At 53.9% G+C, this 14756-nt stretch overlaps 2 protein-coding genes across 3 annotated transcripts in view; one reads left to right on the top strand and one right to left on the bottom strand.

Moving 5' to 3' along the window:
• Positions 1-14756, top strand: part of PALD1 (phosphatase domain containing paladin 1) — a 140674-nt gene that overhangs the window by 112081 nt on the left and 13837 nt on the right. The window lies entirely within an intron of this gene.
• PRF1 (perforin 1) lies at positions 7403-12010 on the bottom strand. Its single transcript, XM_082610419.1, has 3 exons — positions 11962-12010; positions 9984-10526; positions 7403-9038 (listed from the first exon to the last, which is right to left on the bottom strand). The coding sequence occupies exons 2-3, from the start codon at positions 10520-10522 to the stop codon at positions 7910-7912; spliced, it is 1668 nt and encodes a 555-aa protein (XP_082466545.1). The 5' UTR covers positions 10523-10526; positions 11962-12010; the 3' UTR covers positions 7403-7909.

Raw genomic sequence — 14756 nt, forward strand, 5'->3', positions numbered from 1 at the left:
TTTTTTTGGTCTGGTGGGTTTTTGCCTTGCTCCTTCATCTGCTGTGTGTTTCTCTGGTTTCTGATTTTGCTTAGCTTACTGTGTTTGGGGTCTCCTTTTTGCAGGCTGCAGGTTCATAGTTCCCATTGTTTTTGGTGTCTGCCCCTTGTGGCGAAGGTTGGTTCAGTGGCTTGTGTAGGCTTCCTGGTGGAGGGGACTGGTGCCTGTGTTCTGGAGGATAAGGCTGGATCTTGTCTTTCTGGTGGGCAGGTCCATGTCTGGTGGTGTGTTTTGGAGTGTCTGTGACCTTATTATGATTTTAGGCACAGGCCTGACACCCGGCCGGAGCACCAAGACCGTGTCAGCCACACAGCTCAGAAGAAAAGGGAGAAATAAAATAAATAAAGAAATAAAATAAAATTAAGTTATAAAATAAAAAATAAAAAACAATTATTAAAAAAATTAAAAAGTAATAAAAAAAAGAAAAACGAGAGCATCCAAACCAAAAAACAAATCCAGCAATGATAATAAGTGCTAAAAACTATATTAAAAAAAAACCAAAAAGCAAAACAGCAACAAAAAAAAAACCGGATGGACAGAACCCTAGGCCAAATGGCCAAAGGAAAGCTATACAGACAAAATCACATAAAGAAGCATACACGTACACACTCACAAAAAGAGAAAAAGGAAAAAAATATATATATCATTGCTCCCAAAGTCCACCTCCTCAATTTTGTATGATTCATTGTCTATTCAGGTATTCCACAGATGCAGGATACATGAAGTTGATTGTGGAGATTTAATCCGCTGCTCCCGAGGCTGCTGGGAGCAATTTCCCTTTCTCTTCTTTGTTCACACAGCTCTTGAGGTTCAGCTTTGGATGTGGCCCTGCCTCTGCATGTAGGTCGCCTGCAGGCGTCTGTTCCTGCCCAGACAGGGCAGGGTTAAAGGAGCAGCTGATTCGGGGGCTCTGGCTCACTCAGGCCGGGGGGAGGGAGGGGTATGGATGCGGGGTGAGCCTGCGTTGGCAGACGCCGGTGTGACATTGCACCCGCCTGAGGCGCGCCGTGTGTTCTCCTGGGGAAGTTGTCCCTGGATCCCGGGACCCTGGCAGTGGCAGGCTGCACAGGCTCCCAGGAGGGGAGGTGTGGATCGTGACCTGTGCTTGCACACAGGCTTCTTGGTGGCGGCAGCAGCAGCCTTAGCATCTCATGCCCGTCTCTGGGGTCTGCGCTGATAGCCGTGGCTCTCGCCCATCTCTGGAGCTCGGTTAGGCGGTTTTCTGAATCACCTCTCCTCACGCACCCCGAAACAATTGTCTCTTGCCTCTTAGGCAGGTGCAGACTTTTTTCCGGACTCCCTCCCGGCTAGCTGGGGCGCACTAGCCCCCTTCAGGCTGTGTTCACGTGGCCAACCCCAGTGCCCTCCCTGGGATCCGACCTCCGAAGCCCGAGCCTCAGCTCCCAGCCCCAACCTGTCCCGGCGGGTGAGCAGACAAGCCTCTCGGGCTGGTGAGTGCCGGTCGGCGCCAATCCTCTGTGCGGGAATCTCTCTGCTTTGCCCTCTGCACCCCTGTTGCTGCACTCTCCTCTGTGGCTCCGAAGCTTCCCTCCTCTGCCACCCGCAGTCTCCACCCGCGAAGGCACTTCCTCGTGTGTGGAAACCTTTCCTCCTTCACGGCTCCCTCCCACTGGTGCAGGTCCCGTCCCTATTATTTAGTCTCTGTTTTTTCTTTTTTCTTTTGCCCTACCCAGGTACGTGGAGAGTTTCTTGCCTTTTGGGAGGTCTGAGGTCTTCTGCCAGCGTTCAGTAGGTGTTCTGTAGGAGTTGTTCCACATGTACATGTATTTCTGATGTATTTGCGGGGAGGAAGGTGATCTCCGTCTTACTTTTCCACCATCTTGAAGGTCTCCCTCCCATGAGAGGTTCTTGCTTCTACTGTCAGTAACAGAGAGGAGGGTGGCTGACCCAGTCCCATGTCCACCTTGACCCAGGCAGTGTGTGGCCCTTCTGTGGCTCCTTTACACAAAGAGGAGCGAAGGACAACCGTTGCCTGGACTGGAATCAGCTTAGTGGTGCTTCAGCCCAACCAAGTCAGAGACGGGACCAGAGATCTAGACACAGAATCCCTGATCCACGACCAGGGCTGGACGTTATAAAGAGGTCGGTTTCTGTGTCACATGATGGTTCATGGTTAGAACCTTCTTCCTTCTGTGTAGAACAGCTACCTTCAGAGGTAATGAGTTCTCTGTCTCTGGGAGAGTTCAAGCAGAGGCTGGAAGATTCTTTGGTAGGTTTTATTCATTCATTCATTTATCCATCTAATCACCCATCCAATATTTTTCAAGGATCAAACTTATGTTAGGTGCTGGACTAGTTGATTCAACTGTGAATTAGATAGAAATGGCCCTTGGCCTCACGGCACTGTGATGGGGAAATAATGAGGACTATGGGAGCAGGGTACGGGGGTCCATGACCTAGACCTGCAAGCCTGGGAAGGCTTCCCAGAGGAAGCCACCTTTGAAGCTGAAGCCTGAAGGTTGAGGAGGACTTAGTCTGGTTAGAGGAGAAAAGTTCCAGAAAGAGGTGGCAGCACATGTGAAGAGCTAGAGAGAGCGTGGCCAACAGAGGAGTGAACATGCTCAGTGAGGCAGGGCTTGGGCGATGGGCGGGGTAGGGGGCGGGAAAGGCAGAGTTGAGAGTGAGGTCAGCGTGTGGATCACACTAGGGGCTGTGGACTGCATCGCAAGAGCCACAAGGAACCAATGAAGAGTTTCAAGCGAGGCAATGATGTGTTCAGATGTGCATCTTAGCTGGTTTCCCCAGAGACAGACCTTAAGACAGGCATTTGCAAACAGGTAGTTTATGTGGGAGGTGATTCCAGATAATACCAGTAGGGAAGTGGGGAATTGAGACCGGGAAGGGAGACAGCCGGGAGAGCGCTTGGGGTCAAGCAGGTCACCATTGTGAGTACTGGAGCTTAACCCTGTTGGGAAACTCTGGGAGCCACTGCAGAATATGCCCCTCAGAGTTATCCACCCCCGCCCAGGCAGAGGGAGCTGGGCTATTTATACACCACTTCCCATTAGCCATCGGTTGAGGGCTCTTCCGGGCTGGGTCGGGCATGGACACTGATCCCCAGCACTTCTGGCCTCCCCATAGGACCCTCAGGCAGACATGGAGGGCCAGCATGGAGCGGGCTGAGGGGATACGGGGAGGGTGCCAGCACCACTGTGGCTGTGAGTTGGAGGGAGGGTGAGGGGGAGACAGGAGCCTAGTGATCAGTGAGGAGGCCACAGGAAGACTCGTCCAAGCAAGAGATGTTGATGGCCTGGGCCAGAGAGGCTGTGGTTATGAGCAGAAGAGGCTGAACTGGCTGGCCTTGGTGACGGATGTGGGGGAATGAAGATCATTGCAGAGAGGACTCACAGCCTATCAAAGCTGCAAGGGGCCCCCTGCACCTCCCCCCGGGCTCTCCCCACCCCCAGACTGCTGTCCTCCAGCAGATCCTCCTCCACTCACACGTCAGAGACACACTGCCGCCACAGCAGCTGGGGGCCACACCTCAGAGACCACGAAGTGTGTTTGAAGGGAGATGAAGGTGCTGTGGCAACTGCATAAAAAACAAAAACCAGGCTGTTGTCAACTCCAGCCCGAAGTCTTGGAAGAGATCACTTGGGCGGGGAGAGAGAGAGAGGAAAAAAAAAGCAATTCAGCCCAGCCCACAGCCTGAGTGCCACCCTGCTCTCTGAATCTCCTCCGGGCCCACATCATCTCCCCATCAGACACAGGCCACAAGGAGACAGATGCTCCACATGGCTTGTTCACTGGCCCCAGGACCTGGTTGACAGAAGGTGCTCAGTAACCATCGGTGAATGATGGAACCCATGAAAGGTCCCTGCCCTTCTGTGCTCCATGCCCTGGGGAGGGAAGTGCTGGGGGCAATTGAATGGTGGCTCTAAGGACAGGGCCCACCAGGGTGGGGTGGGAGGACAGTTGGGAAAGGGGATGGGGGTGTTGAAGCAGCAAGGGGAAGGATGGAATGGTGTCATCACCAGGATTATTAGTTGCCAGAAATAGAAGCCAAGTCTGGGTGAAATAAGTAGAAAAATAATTCAGCCCTAACCAGTGACACATGGGAAGTGGTGTATGGCCGCCCAGCTCCCTCCATCCCAGCTGGGATAACTCTTCATTGGCTCTGGTTGCCCATATGGTGACTTGCTGGATAAAGCCCGTTATGGGTCACCCTCCCTCCCCTGGCCTACTTGCCCTCTCCCCTAGTGGGCTTCCTGGGGTCACTTCCAACATAATTACCTGTACTCTAATCTGGTCTCAGAATCAGCTTCTGAAGGGACCCCATGCCTGGGCAGCTGCATCTGACTGGCAGATCCAGTCACATGTCCTTTCCTAGTTGCAGGGGAGGTTGGAGAAGCAAGAATAGGGCATTTTCAGCTTCTGAGGGGAGGTGGCTCTGCTTCCCACCAGACTCATTGGTGGTGTGCCATCAGCACCCCTATAGGAAGCTGTCCTAATCTGTTCAGGCTGCTATAACAAAATACTCCAAACTGGGTGGGGGTTTTTTTTGTTTTTTGTTTTTTGCGGTACGCGGGCCTCTCACTGTTGTGGCCTCTCCCGTTGCGGAGCACAGGCTCCGGACGCGCAGGCTCAGCGGCCATGGCTCAGGGGCCCAGCCGCTCCGCGGCATATGGGATCTTCCCGGACCGGGGCACAAACCCATGTCCCCTGCATCAGCAGGCAGACTCTCAACCACTGCGCCACCAGGGAAGCCCCAAACTGGGTGGTTTTTAAACAACAGAAATTTATTTCTTACAGTTCTAGAGGCTGGAAGTCCAAGATCAAGGTGCTGGCAGATTCAGTGGGCCTGCTTTCTGGTTTATAGAAGGCATTTTCTCACTGTGTCCTCACATAGGGGAAGGGACCAGGGATCTCTCTGGGGCCTCTTTTATAAGGGCAGTAACCTATATTATGAGGGCACCACCCTCATGACCTAATCACCTCCAAAGGCCCCACCTCCTAATACAATCACCCTGAGGATTACTATTTCAATACATGAATTGTGGGGAGACACAAACATTTAGACCACAGCCTAAATGGCATATTCAAATTATGGTAATTTGAGGAGGGTTTTTTTTTTTTTTTTTGCGGTATGCGGGCCTCTCACTGTTGTGGCCTCTCCCGTCGCGGAGCACAGGCTCCGGATGTGCAGGCTCAGCGGCCGTGGCTCACGGGCTCAGCCGCTCCGCGGCACGAACCCGTGTCCCCTGCATCGGCAGGCAGACCCTCAACCACTGTGCCACCAGGGAAGCCCTTGAGGAGGGTTTTTATTTATTTGTTTATTTGTTTTTATAAAGGGCCTATTTACAAAGGTGTAGGGGGCTGTAGAGAGGCAGAAGGGGTAGTACAATAACTCGGGATTAGTAGTGGTGAAGCGGTTACCATCCCTAGGTCTGAAGGGACGAGAGGAGGAAGCAGTGGCTGGAACCCAGAAAGAGAGAGACATGCAGAGACTTCCCAGAGAGGAGCAGTGATACAGGGACACAGTCAACCCAAGGCCACCTCACTGAGAGGCACTGAGGGCAGTCCATGGCCTGTCACTGTGCTCTCCCCTTCTCTCTTCCTCCCATATCTTGCTCACTGACAGGCGGACTCAGATCGGCCAGCCTCCGGGCCAGAGCTGGGTGGAGCAGGGTACGGATGAGACCTGAGGGCAGATGGAAGACACCAGGCACAGCAAGGGACATCCCGAACAAACAAGGGGCCCCAAGTGTGACAAAATGTCAGCGAAATGTCAATGAAAATGTCTCATTAGGGCTGAGAGCTCCATAGCTGCCCCTCAACAACATCAGCCATTCCTTTTCCTCGGTAATACCACTCCTTTCCCCCAAGGGCCCTCCTGTCGGGGTCCCACGGGTCTCTCCAGAGCTGTGCTCAGAGTGGAGTGCCCACGACTCACGGAGACCTGGCTCGGCCACTAACCTCAGCAACCATGGTTAAATCCCTTCTTCTGAGCCTCAGTTTCCTTAAATGCAAAACTGGGAGGGTTAAGCAGATGAACTTCCAGGACTGCTTCTATTGCACTGACCTTCTAGAAAGGCTCGTGGCCCCCTTCCAAACAGTCCTGGGAAGGGAGTAAAACACAGATTGTCCTTTTGGGGAAACCAAGGCTCAGGGGGACTTGCTGGAGGTCACTGACCACGTGGGGACTAGAACAAGCCTGCCATCTCTTGTCAGAGTTGTTTCCGGAGCCAGGCCTGCCCTGGCCTTGCTTTCCTTGAGGGTACGGCCCATACCTATGTTTACTTTCAATGAGTGCAGCAGGCAGCATGAAGTTGCGTGGTTTCTCTTGTGCTCTTGTTTGTGCATGTGGCTGTGAAGGGAAAGGTGTAAGAATGGTGGTTTCAACCAGGCTTCTAGAGCTCGGCAATCCCCCTACCCAACTTGGGGATCCAGGGTCAGTGCAATGTCACTGCTGGGCTTTTGAGCCTATGGGTCCACGCGGACCTCAAAGGGCTTAATTTGTAGGGCGTTTCAAAGAGAGTCAGGAGGGCTGTGTCAGCAACTCTGAACCCCACTGACAACGGCCCTTCACAGACGAATCCTACCAGGTCTAGGAAGCTACCCTGAATCTTGCCGCCCACCCCATGGGTCTGTGTTCTGAGGCCTGTGTCCCAGGCACATGAAAAAAGGACCAGTTCATTTTATATCACAACCTGAGACTCTGGGGATTCCTGCATGCCGAGCCCAGGAGGCCCTCAGACACTACCTGGTTGAAACCACTGCCTTCTGTCCTCGAACTGTGGGACAGGGGAGAGCTGTTAAGTCTGCCAGATGGGTTCTGCTGAAATTAGAGTTTCCAAACTGGTTGCTCCGGATCAGTCATGGCCTGCATACATGTCCTCTTTGGTTCGTACTGTGCTTGCCCATATAGGTTTATTTTTACAAAGTGAAATGAATTGCCAACGCTTAGAAGTCATGCTGGGATTTCTGGTTACTTTAAGAAATTAGAAAACCTGGCAGCACTGGGCTCACATTCCTTCCTGGGAATGTTTGGCTGGTGCAGACTGCCCCTCCCCCCACCCCCTCCCTGGATAAGACGTGCCCTTCGGTTCACCAGAATCCTCACGAGTCCCTCTTGTTTCTCTGCTCAGAGCTGAATGCCCATTGGCATTTATCACTGTTTATGCTGCTGTTACTCGAATCAGAGAGTTATGAGGAAAGTAAAATATTTTGGGTCCCCCCATTTCCAGCCAAAGTGGAAAAATAGTTTATTTGCATTATTTGCCTACCCCTGGGGTCAACCACCTGTTCTGTTGGGTAGGGTTGCTAACGTAGAAGTTTATCTCCAAGGCTGTGTTTGGTCTCCATCCTCTCCTCTGCCACAACCAACACCATCATGGTCACCATCACATCACATTTATTGGTCCTCTGTCAGGCTGTGTACACAGTGAAACAGGTCAAGAGAGCTCTGGATTTGTCTGAGAGGCAAAGCTTGGTGGGCAAAGAAAACAGCAAACAGAGCAGCTGAGGCCAAAGGGGTTAGATCTAATATGATGAAGAATTCACCACGCTAGAAGAGGGGCTGCAAGGGAATGGTACAAATGACACCAGGCAGCCTGGTGGGACCAGCCTCTAGGCCTTCTGCCTGGCTCCTGACCTGAGCTGAGACCTGTGTAGCAGTGGCTGTAGGGCGTGGCCCAACTCCAGCTCATTTCTGGGGCTTGAGAATATCGAAGAGCTAAGGTAGTTTGGACAGGGTGACTCAGGGCCGGCCTGTAAATTCAGCCACCTCACTGAAAAAAAAAAAAGCCTCAGTTTTCCAACTGTCTAATGGATATGGAGATGGGCCCTCTGGGTCCCTTCGTGAGACCCCTCCAATTTGGCACACTGGTCCTCTCAGGGCCCACTGCTCTCACCACACTGGCCCACTCCGGTTTCCTGGAGGCTCCCCCAGAAGCCCTTGGGGGGCGTACTCCAGGCATGTCCCCCCAGCCAGGTGAGGCAAGCACTTAGCATGGTAGGAGAATCTCAGGTGACCGTGCTTCAGGTGGCACTTCACCTCGTGTAAGCCAGACTTTGGAGTCTGGTCACAGGTACCAAGAAGGTCATCGTCCCAGCCATAGTCTGTGTCCCAGACCTGCACCCTCAGGGGGCCCCCTGTGATCAGGACCACATCCCCGAAGTCCAGCCGTGTCATCCACCTGGGGTGGTTATTGTTCCACACTGTGTCGGTCCTCAGCTCCTGGCCGCCGAAGAAGACCTTCAGGTAGGCGTCCGTGGCAGTGGTCCAGTCTCCCCACAGACCCGTCGCCAGGAAGTTCATGACCTCCAGGTGGGCCAGGCCCCTCTTCCTGGGACAGCAGTCCTGGTTGGTGGTCGCCGAGCCATGGCACAGGCACTGGCACGGGTCCTTAGGGTTCTTGCGCTGCCCCGGGGGGCATGGGCGGCTGCAGTCCCTCCAGCGTGCCCTGTCCGTCACGTACTTGCTCACAGCCTGCCTGAGCGCCTCCTGTCGCGGGTCCTGGCTGTCCAGGAGCATGTGGAGTGGCTCTAGCGTGTAGTCCACCAGGCCGGGGCTGTCCTGCAACGAGGCCACCCAGGCTGAGAACTGCTCGGGCCCGGCCTGGTTCCCGAACAGCAGGTCATGCATGGACGTGTGGTGGCCGCCAACGACCTCAGAACAGCGTTCCCGGTAGGCCTGGTGGAAGGAGGTCCCCATCTTGTGCTGTTTCTTCTTCTCCTCACACGCCTTGAATGCCGACGAGGCACTGGCGTGGCTTCTTATGCTGACCTCGGCCTCGACGGCCAGGCAGTCCTCAACCCCCTGGGCCGTGAGCCCTTCCAGGGCCAGCTCGCAGGTGCGCAGGGCGGTGAGGGCCGAGACGCGGCCGCCCAGCTCCATGGACCGGATGAAGTGGGTGCCGTAGCTGGAGATGAGCCTCCGGTAGTCAGGCTCAGTGGAGATGTTGAAGTGGCGGGGCAGGGTCTTGAGGGCCCTCTTGAACTCAGGGTGCAGTGGGGGAGTGTGCACCAGGTGGAAACTGAGGCAAGAGAAAAACATCAGGTGGGCCCAGTGGTGGGTAGTGTTTTCCCCTGAATAACTCCTGTGAGATTGCCCAAGGTCGCATTAAGTGGTAGAACTAGGACTTGGACCCAGGTGGCCTGGCTCCAAAGCTCAAGCTCTGAACTGCCAAGCCAGCAGGGAAACCCACCCTGCCTGTTGCCCCTTGGTGACCTAGGTACTTCGTATAGGTATTTTTGTCTTTCTTTTTCAAAAAAAGTTTTTTCTTTTCTTTTTCTTTTCTAATTTTAAAAGTGATGGTATGACACCGATGGTATCTCTCTGGCTTTGGAACCTAGTCCTGTGGCCTTTATCTGTCTGTCCCCTGGGTTGGGCCTTGTATACCTGGGCTCCTGACAACTCTGGCCACGCAGGCAGGAGCACCCTGTCTCACTGTGTGGGAAACATGGCCTGCCGTGAGAGAAGTCAGGGTGGGTGACTCTGGGTCCCATGGAGACCATGCATTTCTTAGAGTGACTAGGTCCCTGAGGGCTTAGGGCATGGCTGCTGTTGTTCAACCTGTAGCCTGAGTTCTTAGCAGAGAGCCTGGCAAGGCAGAAATGAAGAGCGCTTGAACGGATGAAAGAGGCCCAGGGATAGGAGGGACCCAGCCAGGCCTCCTGCCCGTAGGAAGCTAGCAATGCCCAGGGAAGTGGCGGTTGGGTGCTCAGTAGACCAAACTGGCACCACCTGGGGCTCTGAGCATAGCCTTGCTGGCTTGCCCTCCACCTGTTCTCTCCCTGGGTTCTTCCAGATCAGGGCCTCAGGGAAGGGGGTACGCGAGAGCCAGGACTGCCATCTCCTACTGGCGGAAGCAGCCTCCAGCTCCCCACGCTGCCATTCCAGGGCTCCCAGACCACCCCGAGTTTCCCACGCCTTTTCTAAGTCCCGTCCACCCTCCACTCCCCCCCACCCCGGCGCTCACCTGTAGAAGCGACACTCCACTGAGTCCAGGCTGAAGCGGTACTGGTCCTGGTGAGTCTTCTGGGCCGCGAAGTTGGCTTCCCGGGAGTGCGAGGCTGCCATGGTCACGCGCACGTTGCTGCTAGGCTTGGGAGTCACATCCAGCCCCACCTGCCAGTCGTTACGGATGCTGTTGGCCGCCGCCCCAGCCACCTCCTCGGTGGAGCGACCCTCACCCTTGAGCACTTTGCGGTTGCAGCCCGAACCCTGGGCGCGCCAGTCGGTGAGCGCCAGGGGCAGGCGCTGGAGGGCGCCCTGCTGCAGGGCGTTGCGGCAGAGGGTGCAGGTGCCGTCGGGCCGCAGGAAGCGCTGTGTGTCCACCGGGAAGGAGCCTGAGCGCCGGAGGCTGGTCACATCCACGCCCTCCCCTGCCAGCCAGGAGCCCGGCACGAACCTGAGGTTGCGCCGGCACTCAGAGCGTGCGGCCGTATAGCAGGGGGCAGGGGCGGGGGCGGGCAGAAGCAGGAGGAGGATGCCGGGGAGGAGCGCTCGGGAGGCCATGGAGCTGTGGAGACAGAGGGCGGAATCTGTGGGCAGGGGCATGGAGGAGGGCCGACCCCTCCTCCAACTGTAGCTTATCAGGCCTTATGGGATGGGGAGGGAATGAGATATCTCCTAAGTCATTGGATGTCAGAGCTGGCATGGCCTTTACAAACCTTGTCCACCCCCTACATTGTACAGATGGACCCAAAGAGGGGAGTGGACTCGCCCAAGGTCACACAGCCAGGAGGAGACCCTTGCTAGGATTTCACTATTTAAGGCCAAATGGGAATCCAGATGGATGGTTTTGTCCCCAGGACCACAGCTACTGCTGGTGGGGAGGGGGTCTCTGCGTGCAGAGGAGGGGACGGAGAGTAGCCGTAGAAGATTTGGAGAGGAATCTGGGGAATCTGGGAACTCTAGGGAAGCCTGGATTCTGGAGAGGTATTATTGTCGACCCAAGAACAAGCCATGCTTTCTTTCCTCACCTCACCTCTCTCATTATCTCCCCCCACCCCCATTAAGCCCTTAACAGAATTGGAAAAGAAATGAGGTTGTGCGTCACCCTCATTCTCCCCATTTCCCCTTCGGGGCCCTCTCTCTGAGCTCATGGAAGAACGTCAGCCTGAATTCTAGAATAAAAGCAGCCTATGCGCCTGTGCCCCTAGATCCTGTGTGGGGAGGGGTCGTTCGGTTTGCTCTCCTGATGCTTGTCTCCTCTTTGGTATTCCCTGCCACGCTCCTCGGGATTCTGGCTGTGTCTGCAAGCTGCCTATTGCCGACTATTGGACAGTGCTTAGCTGAAAGTTTCTTCCTCACTTTGAGGCGGCTCTGGAGCTTCACTGGGCCTGCTTATGATCTGGAATCTCCTCTCTCTACCCCGTCCAGACTGAGCTCCTCAGAGGCCTCTCCACTCTGGCACCTGCCAGGGACAGCAGCTTGTCTGAGGCCCGGAGGATTACGGAGAGCAGGAACTTCCCCTGTATTCCAGCTGGAACCTTCCATGCCTTACCTAAAGGAGCGGCTTGAATGGTGGAATTCTAGGCAAAATGGCAGGCCCCAGGGAGGTAAATAGGAGAAGAGGAGTCTGCTGAAGACCCTCCGATCATCTTGCTTAGGCAGCATAGTTCATAACCTTAATCTAAAGAACTCAGTCTCCATCCTGACCCTCGTCATATTATTTCCCAGGGGAGCCCGTTTCCAGCTTTCTCAGTTTTAACTGTCAGCCTTTGAAGGGGCCTTAAAGACTGTGTACTCTAAGCTCTTCATTTCGTATAAGAGAAAACTGAAGCCCAGGGTGGGGATGAGGCTGCCCAGCGAGTTAGTGACAGAGCACAGTCTGGACCCAAGTCTCTTGCCTTATGGGTTACAGCATTTCCTTCTCCATCAGGCTCTTCCCCAGACCCCTCTGTCCCCACTCAGAGGCTCCCAGCCTCCTTGACCCCCTGCTTCCTCCCTACCTGGAGTCCTGTGTTGAGATGCTCCTACGAGAGAGACACCCTCTCTCCCCACGGGAGGCTCCTGAAATGGTGGTGCAGCCCCCCCAGGCCACAGTTCACATCTCATCACAGCTCAACACGCAGGCCACAGTTCACATCACTTCTGCTTCCTGCCCCGCCCCCCAGCTCTAGTCATGGGTCCCCTTTGCTCTCCCCCACCCACCAACACCCACCCTGCCCTCACCTCCTCATCCGGCCTGCTGACAGCCCTCAGGAAGCAAGCCGAGGGGGCCAGAGGCTCATCTGCCAAGCAGAGCCGCCTGGGGCATGGGAACCCGGGGCAAACAGGTGAGGTGTAGTGGGTGGAGCAAGAACACAGGGGTCTGAGAGCTTCGAGATTCAGCTCTGGTGTTGATGACAGGCCAGCAGGGACAGCTTCCCTGCTTCTCCCTGCAGCATCGCATGTGTGGGCTGTCAGAGGCAGTACAGAGTAGGAGCTCGGGAGCCAATCCGCCTGGACTTGGGCCAGCTCGGGTGAGCACTAACTGTGTGGCCTGATCAGCTTCTTTAGCCTCTCTGTGCCTCAGTTTCCTCATCTCAAACTAGGGATGATGTTAGTGCAGACCCCATGGGTTGTGAAGAATTGGGGAGTTTCTATGTGTGAAGTGCTCAGAACAGTGCCTGGCCCTCTGTGAGTGTTAAAGCACGTGACCGTTCCCTCCTCCCGTGGCAGTGGGGGGAAAATAAATGTTGTTCACATCTGCTTGCCCACTTCCTGCCCACACCTGCACCCCAGCCCAGGCCAGGTTCTGGGCCCCAAATGCAGACCCCAGGACAGGGTCTCCTGCTCCTCACTTTGTGAGGAGGACCAGTGGCCGCGCTGGTCTCCAGCCTCCTCCCTAGCCCTGGTCTGTGATTGCACCCATTGTGCAGGTGGGCGGGCAGCTGGGCGACACTGCTGGGAAGAGAGGCTTGGGTGAGGCCAGAGGCCTGGGGCCTTCTCCAGCCTTTGTCTTACATGAGTTTTCCACGGGTGGAGTGACTCACAGGGCAACTTCTGGGGGGCAAAGTCATACTGGTCTGAGGTGGAGATAGCTGGGTAAGTGGGGAACCATTCTTGTGAGTTCACCCTCTAACCGCGCTAGTGACAGGAAAAAATAGCCACAGGCCCCAGACCACATGTGACACCATCGATGTCTCATCCCTTGAGTTCATGTCCCCTACTGTGTCCCCTGCTCTTACGGGAACTGGGGTTTAAACTGTCTTCTCGAAACCCAGCCCCATCTCCTCCCCACAATGTCCCCCTCCCTCTCCTAGAATTTGCGACCTCCTGAACCCCTTCTAGCTCCCGCCTGTGGCCTAAGGCAGATATCCAGGCTGTGAGGAGTTTGGTTTTGACCATGCTCAGAAGACCAGTTTGAGGGGCGTGGAACCCCGCAGAAAATCTGTAGGAAGAGAAAGGTGAGGTAGGGGGGACAGGTTCTAATCCCAGCTTCGATGCAAACTTGCTTTGTGACTCTTGGCAGTAGAGTTTTAACCCCTTTCTAGGTTCGTTTCCTCATCTATAAAATCAACGTGAGGACTTCGGGATTTCTAAGGATCCTAATGCTGAAATGTGCATTTAGTAGTTTTCATTCGGCGTATGAAGTGGCGAATGTCCAAGAGATGCTGTTGGGGGGTGGTCCATGAAAGGGCAGTGATGACGTTGAAGTTTACAACTACTGATTTTGGCCTGTGTAGCTGATGACAGCTGTCCTCTCCGACTGAAACTTAGCACTTGAAATGTGTTTTAATCACAGTTTTTCCACAGAGACGTAAGATGCAATTTTCAGACACCATCCATATGGTTTATTATTAACAACTTTGTTGAAATATAATTCACATACCATACAATTCACCCACTTAAAGTGTACAGTTCAGTGGGTTTTAGTATATTCGCAGAGTTGTGCAACCATCACCACAATCAATTTTAGAACGTTTTCATCACTCCCCCAAAGAAACCGTGTACCCGTTAGCAGTCACTCCTCCTTCCCCTGACGCCAATCTACTTTCTGTCTCTATGGATTTTCCTGTTAACTGAATCATACAAGATGTGACTTTTTGTATCTGGCTTATTCCATGTAACATAATATTGTCAACGTTCATCCAAGCTGTAGTATGTATCAATACTGCATTCCTTCTATGGCTGAATAATATTCCATTGTATGGACATACCACATTTGTTTATCCATTTATCAGTTGATGGACATTTTGGCTGTTTTCACTTTCTGGCTATTGTGAATGATGCTGCTATGAACATTTGTGTACAAATTCTTTGTGTGTACATATGTTTTCATTTCTCTTGGATCTATATGTAGGATTGGAATTGGTGGGTCTACAGTAACTCTTTAGGAACTGTTTTCCTACGTGGCTGCATTGTTTTACATTCCCACCAGCAGTGTATGAGGGTTCCAACTTCTCCGCATCTTTGTTATTATCTGACTTTTTGATTATAGCCATTCTTACGTGTGTGAGGTGTTGTCTCATTGTGGGGTTTTTTTTTTTGTTTTTTTTTTTGCAGTACGCGGGCCTCTCACTGTTGTGGCCTCTCCCGTTGCGGAGCACAGGCTCCGGATGTGCACGCTCAGCAGCCATGGCTTATGGGCCTAGCCACTCCGCGGCATGTGAGATCTTCCTGGACTGGGGCACGAACCTGTGTCCCCTGCATTGGCAGGCGGACTCTCAACCACTGCGCCACCAGGGAAGCTCCTCATTGTGGTTTTGATTTGATTCCCCAATGGCTAATGATGTTGTGCATCTTTTCATTTGCTTATTGG

This window comes from Mesoplodon mirus, assembly GCF_964341445.2.
Source record: "Mesoplodon mirus genome assembly, chromosome: 2".
In the NCBI taxonomy this organism is placed as follows: domain Eukaryota; kingdom Metazoa; phylum Chordata; class Mammalia; order Artiodactyla; family Ziphiidae; genus Mesoplodon; species Mesoplodon mirus.